Genomic DNA, 9047 nt, shown 5'->3' on the forward strand with positions numbered 1-9047 from the left:
TTATAACCAAGCAGCACGAACATTAGTGGGTTTAGGTCTCTGTAATGCTCCACTGGCTGAATCAGACGTGGGTTTTTCGTTCCTCTGGCTCATCGTACTTGGTAGAGTAGATGCTCTTGAAGTGCCTCCTGTTACACACACACAAAACGAGAACGCTTATGCTCAGTACAGCAGAAAACTTCATGCTATATCTGTACTGCAACACTCATTACCAGAGTTTCCAGAAAAAAAAAAAAATCACAATACATTGAATATAAACCCAAAAATGTTCTGAGTTGTTTGCAAATGGTCAGGACAAATAATTCAAGCCTATGCCGTAAGTGCTGTGGTTCTTTAACCTGACATGTATGAACCTAAGGGGACATATGATTTACTTCCAAATATTACACGCACAAATTCCAAGAGAAACAAGGCTATCAGTAGATTTACATCTTCTGAATGAGAATTTGAACCTTTTTTGGTGTTTGTGTTGTTTTTTTTTCCTTTCAATAAAGGGTACTGACAAAATGAGAAATATTTCTTTACAACAGGGATTTTTTGACCTTCTTAGAGGAGATGCTTAACAAGATAATTTAGGATGGGAAGTAAAACAATTCATACAGTCATCACACTTTTGGTATGATTAAAAAAATCAGCTTAATGATTTCTGAGTGATACAATCTAAGGAAGACAGAGGAAGGAACTTATTTGCTATTCTCACCACTAAGTGCTTCACAATTATGATTTATAAAAAGATAAACACATGCAAAGAAATGCAAGAATCTTCAACCTCAAAGTACTTACTCAAAGGACTAAGCTGGCTGAAAGCAGATTTTCCTCTCCTTACAGACGATGAAGAACTTAGATAACTCATCTGGCGCTGATAGTCCATCAATTGTTCAGAACGCCTCATACCAGCTGTTGGTTTCACTGCTTCCAGTCTTTTCAGGAAAGCCTCAATATCAAAGAAAAATATGATTGAGAAAGAATGAACACAAAGCTATAAAACAAATATTCACAAATTGGTTTTTTATCTGAACTGCAAAAAACCCCCCAAATTTTTAGCATTGCGCAACATGAACTCCTCCACTGGTGACCAGCATCCTGCTCACATTCAATTCTTTTCTCCATGGTATAAAACGACACAAATAGTAATTATCCCTTACATAATCACCAATTCCCTGTTGAGTACATCTTTAATACCCCCTAGTTCTCTGTACTTTGTGATAACTTTTAACAACACACCTGTTTGGCAATAGTAAAGGTGGTGAGAAGATGGGCTCTGCTCTTCTAATCCTACCTTTGGTTACTCCTCTCTTCTGAATTACCAGGAGGATGAAAAGCCAGTTTTTTTCTTTTTAATCTTTGCTTTGCAAACATACTTACGGCATTTTATATTACCCTACAGGATCCCCAGAAAGAATTACTGACCTCAGTTCTGTGAAAGTAATGTCAAAACAAAAGCCTAAGCATCCACCAGACACTATTTGTTTTATCCACAATGTAATTTTAAGATATTCTAGTTGAAATTATTGTTATAGACACCATTTCCTGTTGTTGAGATTAACCCTGGCAATCATGCAGCAAGCTTTAAATTATAACAGCTACTTACATAGTATTTGTAAGATAGAGACCGTTTCCCATTCTGCGTAACTACTTCTACTTGAAACAGGATTTATCGGTGTAAGAAATTTCCATAATCTAAAAAAAGAACCTGATGGCAGGACAAATTTGGAAGTACCCAGCTACATACAACTTCCAATTAACAACTTCATGTATTTAATATATTTTGCCTCCAGTTCTTCCCTCACATAGATCTATACATTCCCTCCACTAACTAATTTAAATTCATTTGCTGACCTACAAGTATTTGTCTATGGCACAAGCATTGCTGGTTAGATTTATGACATGCATCCTATCAACGAGAGACAATGCAAACTGTGATTACACAAAAGTCTCCAAAGCACTAAAAATACCTCTGCTAATAAGGATGTACTGTCTAGATGCATACTTGTACGGTGCAAGTAAAGAATCTGTCTGTACAGCTATTAAACTGCACTTTGCATGACATTCTTTCCCACTCCCAATCATGTACTGATTTTTTTTTGAGAAGAATAAAAAAATTTACACAAAGTGACTCAGGAAATAGTATAGCATTCGCAGGATGTCAGTTGTCATCGTCTAGCTGTAATAGGAATCTACAAATTCTTGGTAGTTTATGCTCATGAGCACTGGAAACCTATACAAAGTGCACAAGAGAGAAAGGACAAGTGATTTTGGCTCAGGCATAATATGTCACAAGTGCTTGCATCAAGTGCCAGTCAGTTCATCATCAACTGGAAATACCTAAGTAAGCAAAAGTCAAAGGAAGGACTTCAGCTATAAATAGCTCTTCACTAAAGCCAGCTGCAGAACATGAAATGGTAGACTTGCCTCTAAATGTTACATCCAACATTTTACTCACAATTTCATCTGCATATCCTAATACAACACATACATTTAGACTTGCAGAGATCACATATTTACTACTAATATTAAAAATGGAAGCTCTCCACACGTTCAGTCCGATCACAAATAGATTAATTGTAGAAGTGACTTCCGTATGAGAGTCGAGCATGTTTCAAGTCTGCACTCCAACTGTAACAGCCTCATGAATTTGCATACCTTGCAACTGCAGTAGTTTCAAGCTTGATTCTGAACATACAATATTTACACATTTATTCTACTTTAAATACAATTCTCTGCTTTTGCTTTTATGCCTGTATTTTGACAATTATCAAGTCCCCATTATTAAAACAAAAAAGAGACCTCTCCCAGCACTAGAATATTACTTTTTGAACAGGTAAACATTGGACTTGATACAGCCCCGAGCTACAGAAAGAGCAGATATAGATTGTGTAGTGCAGAAGTGTTCTAAGAAAAGCTCTTCTAGAGAATGAGAAAATAGCTCCTGTGCTTCCCTTGCCCTCTGCTGCAAACTGTACCAAGGGCATGCTAACTTACATGCTATTGGTGGCTGTGAATTTTGCAGTTTGGAGAATGGCCTGCTGCATACAGAAATGAACTCATCAACACATTGAAATAGCAGTCCTGACCTACATCTGTAACCTGGAACTGATCAAATTCTTATGTTTTTATTACCAACCCTACCATCTTAAGTCCTTAACCAAGTCACTACCTTGTACAGTGGTAAATCCGCACCATTAAAGTAATGCAAATTTCATCATTGATCTTAATGACCAAAGAATCAGATCACGCAACATCATCCAGGTGTTCAGAACCAAATATATGTTCCCGATCAGATTTAAGGAATAAAATAATCATAAAAAAGAGCAACAAACACTAATGGCAGGAATGTCTTTAGTTGCTCTAAATTGCATTGTAGATCCTCAGAGCTCTTGATTCAAGTTCAATACATTTATCATATCATACCATTGATGACCTCTCAGTTTGGCAAAAGCCTCCCAAGGCTAGTATTTCCCACATCTTCTTCTACTTCATTGCAATATTGAGTTTACAATAAAAGTAGAACATTTAAAAAAAAAAAAGGTGTTCCTGTATGATTCCGTATGATTCCCTTCTAGGAACAGGCTAATCCTAGGCATCTGGACATAGATTAGTATCTATAAAGACACTAAAATACATATATCATGTACATACACATGTCAATGGCAGAAGGAAATGTCAGACTGCCAACAATTGGAGAACAAAGGAACCTGACACTGTATTAAAAGATTGCTGCTATAGAATTGGCCAAGATAAATGCTGCTAATTCAACTTCAGGCATATCAGGAGAGCACTAAAGCTAATTCTAATGCTGTCAGAAAAAGGAAAAAGAAAAAAAGAAATCAGTACATACTTTTCTGCAGCTGTGTTGAAAAAGAAAGAAAAAACCACTGAAAATGCAGCACTCCTAAACTGAGTTCAGAGAGAAGGTAAAAACCACTACGATTTCTTGTTTTGCTTTGCTTTTTAAATGCATGAAGGCTTCAGTTTCACCTCCTTTGAATCCTAACCAGCTGACTAGTGTGCCTTGACAGCTGCTGAAATTTATTTATATTATGCCTCCTCTAACGTCACTGATGTTAGTGACCACACTGTCCCTCTGCAGAGTCTGGGTGGCAGGGGGAAGTAGATAACAGTGCATTCAAGAACACGTTTCTGTTCTTATCAATACAAGTGTTTGTAATTTTCTTCAATTGATAGTTGCATTAAATAGCTCTAGCCTGACAAACTCTAAACAAAAAAAAACCTCTTGAAGATCTTCAATTGACAGAAGTGTCTTTTCAACTGAACAGCTATCAAGTTTACGTGTGGATGGCATCAACACAAAGAAAGCAGGCTAAGAGTAGCAAAAGACAAAAATCCCACAAAATTGAGCAGTGTGCAAAATAACCAAAACTTTCCTTGAACCTGGCAATTAGGCTTTATTATAATTACCACAGCAGCACTCTGGAATCTTGAGTCTGGGTCAGGAATCAGCAGACCACAAAAAATCTGACCACAAAGAGCCCATAGCCTAAATACTATGATCAGAGATTGCATTATATTTGCACCATACTGCAGTGTATTTTAGCCAGGCACATCTATGAACCTATCCCACATCCTGATAGCTTCCCCTAATGAGAGGGCCATGGAATCATTTTTTTTTTTTTGCATTACACTTTGTAATCTCAGGAACTACCAACATTGTCTTTAGTCTTGGCATAAAATGGCTTTGAAACCAGTAAGTGAAAATACCTTATAAAACCCAGTGTGCTTAAGTTTCTAAGGAAACCAACCAACATGAATATTTCAGAGCTCCTAAGAAGACCCAGAAGACTACATTCTCTTTCACAACTGCATTCCCTGCACCTTTCTTGTCCAGACTGAGACCCATAAGGCCAAACAACCTTGGTGTTCTTTCTACAGCCACGTAAGTACGCAGCATCCTAGTAAGTGTGCACCTAAATCCTAGTCAGAATTAATAAAAATGATGAAAAATCCCAACAAAACCCAACACACAGATATTAATTACTTCAAGTTTAGATGAAGTGACTGAAAAATGGTGTGGTGGCTGCAAATCTTGTATTTGGGGACCTTGAAATGACCAGTTTAAATGGTATGTAGTGTCCAGTCTACAAAGTTGACTATCTTATTTATACTGGCAGAAATAATGATTAATATGTCAATACAGATAGAGACACATATATGCAGACATGGGGGAAAAAAAAAACAACACACACATCAGGCACACTTCTGTCCCTTTCCACTGGGGAGGAGATAGGGTTGGAAGCCTCTTCAAAAACAAGTAGAACGCTTCCTGAATCAGCAGCATCCTCTGTTGGCAAGAGATGTGCTCTGCTCTTGCAAACTCCAATAAGCAATCAAAAGCAGGTTCCAATTACGAAGTCACACAGTCAAAAGCAGCAAGTACAAAATTCTGACATTATATTTAACAGCAATCTATTTTGCTATTTGTGCTTTTTCCATAAATTGCTAACCACTACCTTATAACTACTGTTCTTCAGAGCAATGCACATTTTTATTCCAGCACAGCTCTTTCTAGCAGAGTCTGTGGGAGCAACATAAATTTCCTGCACCTCTTTGCATCCTTTCACAAAGCTAGCAAGCATCAAAATACTCAGATTCCTCTCTAATATCCTAATATTTGAATTACTTTCCCCGTATTACCTCTGATGCCAAATGCCTGCACCAGAAATCAAGCTGTCTTTCCGATAAATCTAAATATAGGCATTACTCCAATAATGTTCTAGCAGAACAAGTCAAAGTTTTCCCTAGCCAAGGTGTTAACCTCAGGCCAAGAAATTATAAAAGCTGTAATCCAACAAGAAAAAAAAAATCTCTGCATCAAAACTCTTTAACCCCCTACACAGGCTACTGTTGTAGACTTCTGTTCTTGAATTATTTACAAAACCTTGCATCTTTCTCCAACAAACATTTCACAAAGGTGTATCAAGCAGCATATCCTATATGCAGTACCTCAGGCCTTGTATAAAAAAACCAACAACAAAACAACAAATAAAAAACTGTCAAGTAATAGAAGAAAGATGGATAACGAAGTTCCATGGAATTCCAGCTCACAATCTACAAAGGTGAAAATAGCTGAGGCCAGAAGAAAACAACAAGTTCATAAAGCACATACTTTTAACTATATGAAGCAAAAAAAACCTCATCACTGGGCAGGGTAGGGCAGCTCTTTCATTTACAGTCTCTGAGGAAAGCATGTCATACTTGTAACCTCAAAAGGTAGTGCTATAAAAATCAATGTTAGAACTGTGATGCTCTAGGTGCACATACACTTCAAACAGAATAAAAAAAGTGAACAGAACTGCTCAAGAGTGATAGCAATGTTAAATAAAAAAGAAGAGCTGTACTGATGAATCACTCTTCCGAAAACAGGAGCAGAATATATCATCCTGAGTTTGGGGAAAAGAATAGCCAAACATTTTTACAGTCTAAAATAGCATGATGTCCTAACATAAATTCTAAGGAATGATTCTGATGTCAAACATGTCTACCGCATTGCTGATAACAACAACTAAAGCAAAAATTAATAAGTAAATGAAGGATATTATTTCTCAGACTACAAGCAACCATCATTAATCTCTAACATACTAAAATAGCAACATGTGAAATGACTGTTTACTTTTGCTGAATTTTTGATCCAGAAGTTGCAAAGGCAAGACATTCTCAGACAAAATATTGCAATATATCATAAGAGAAAAGGTTTGTTGCTTTGTGTAATCAGAAGTGTATGTAAAATATCATATACATTAATTTACAGTAATCATCTATTGTTATGTTGTACAGCATATTACTGTTAGATCGTGACTGTGACACAGCACCTCCTCCCCACAGCCTAATACACTCTTATTACCAAGGCTCATTTGGAAGAGCAAGTCCTGCTTTTGATGCTTTAAATAAATAAAAACAACAAACCCCCCACCCCCTCCACAACAGATGAAGAAAGCCCTCCTACCAACCTAAAAACACCGAAGCCTAAAAACTTCCCCAGACAATGAGAAGTATCACACATCTATAGGAAGCATTTATGCCAAATTCTTCCACTGTGTGAAGTATAATGTTCTTTTGGTCAACTGCAGTCTAGTGGAGCTGGGGCAAAAGTCTCCTACTTTGAAAAGTTCTAACAATCTAGATGTCTGAAAGGTGGAAGAACTAAAAGCTAACATTTTCCTGAACAGGTCAATTAGACTATCTCCATGTTGAACCTGTATCTCTGTCTATCAATAAAGGAAACTGCAACCTACATTTACACAGAAGAAAAAAGTAAATAAATTACTTCCACTATAAATTTTCCAGATATTTTAATTATATTTTATCTCCTTCTCAAACACACTAGTGAACAACTAGGACATATGAAAATGTCATTTTATGTATTACAATTCAATCACTAAAAATACCTTATTCAAACCAGTATTATTTTTGCTAATATCCTTATGAGTCTGAATTTCCATTTTCCACTAGAGTTACTGTGACAAGCAGAGCACTACAACTATTGAAAGAGATGGATAGCTATGAGTCAAAAACCAAAACTGACATTCACATCGTATCCTCTGTATTTCAAATATAATAGGTTTGATGCTATCATATTTATTACTTCAGTTTTTGCAAGCATGTTCTTGAGAGACTAGTAATCATGACGCATGAAGCAGGATGAATAGAGTCAGACTGCCATCCAAACTTATGAGTGTGTTAACAATAATGGTTGTTCCTATTAATCAATGATACTTACGTAGAGCAAACTCATATAATCTAAAATCTATTTTCATCTGAAAAAAGTATCACCTCCCTCCCTCCAAAAACATCTGAACAATTATGCAAACAGCAAAGTACCAGAAATTCGTTGCAGTAAATCTCCAAGTGCTGCCTTATCAGTTTTTGTAAGTACTTAGCAGTAGTTCATCTGACAACAAATAGTCCTTCTCAAATTACTGATCCAAACCAGTTCTCAAAACTTACTAGGTTTTCTCTTTCAATTCTTTGCTGCTCCTTTTGCCTGTTGAGTGCACTGTGGTACAATTTAGGAGGCGGTAGGGCTGACTTCTTCAATGTGGTACTTCTTCTTGGCTTTGCAGACTGCCTGGACAGTTCTTTTAGCAACCTTTGGTTTTCCCGATCAATCTGTCTTACTTCTTCATTTGTGAAAGAATAATTTTTCCTTGTTCCTTTAGATGGCTGATCAATGGTTAGTTTTTGTTCTTTTTTCTCCAACTGCAGGAAAGCTTTAAAATGGCAAAGAGTAAAATACTCAGATTAAAAAAGAGAACTAAACGAAATACAAATCTTGCATTCTATTATTAGGATTTATTTACAGACCTGAAAAACCAAGGTACATTTCACCTCCCTCCATCTGAATTCTAGATTTATGCATTTCAGAATTTTTCAGAGATGCTCAGTTGCCCTCATTACATTGACTTCACACAACTTTCACCACAAAAATCAAGTCTAATTTTGGCCTTCGTTAAAACCCATCTGCTTTCTTCTCACTAAGAATTCCCTGTAATCCAGAGGAACTGAACAGATAACAGCGAACAACTGAGCAATATAAGAGACTAAGCAATATGCACACTGACAATCTGTAAGCATTTGTATAGGACATATCTGTTATTTAGCAATCAGAATATAAATGAGCCTTACATGCACAGTCATTTCTTCTGCATGGTCACTATTCCTGATCCCCTCTTTGACTCTGATCACCCTGATCTCTACCTTTACCAGTATGCTTTCCCACCATTGACACAGTACATTCAGATGTCCATCCTCAAATATTTTTTACTGTAGTTACTATAGTACCAGCAATCAGCACAGGCAATTATATATGTATATGCTTGATAAGATAATAACCAGAAAACTTCACTCTCAGCCAGAGCCAGCTACGTTTATGCGCTGGGTTAGCCCTTGGCTGGGGGCCAAGCCACACACACCCACTCACACAGTTCCCACCCCCACCCAATGATAGGGGAGAGAATTAAAGGGGTAAATGGAAAAGAGGACTCTAAGACTACTTCAAGTTGAGATAACTAAACTACAATAATATTAAAAAT

The 9047-nt window shown here is 36.8% G+C and overlaps 1 protein-coding gene across 1 annotated transcript; it reads right to left on the reverse strand.

The window, feature by feature from the left end:
• LOC104470013 (UPF0501 protein KIAA1430 homolog) lies at nt 1–8225 on the reverse strand (the record flags this gene model as incomplete). The annotated part of the gene is made up of 3 exons (XM_010084787.1): nt 1–128; nt 784–934; nt 7963–8225. Coding segments are annotated over 3 exons (542 nt in total), but the record flags the coding sequence as incomplete, so codon positions are not given.
• Between the last annotated feature and the right edge of the window lie 822 nt (nt 8226–9047).

The sequence above is a fragment of the Pterocles gutturalis genome, unplaced genomic scaffold, assembly GCF_000699245.1.
Source record: "Pterocles gutturalis isolate BGI_N339 unplaced genomic scaffold, ASM69924v1 scaffold41346, whole genome shotgun sequence".
NCBI classification, from domain to species: Eukaryota; Metazoa; Chordata; class Aves; order Pterocliformes; family Pteroclidae; genus Pterocles; species Pterocles gutturalis.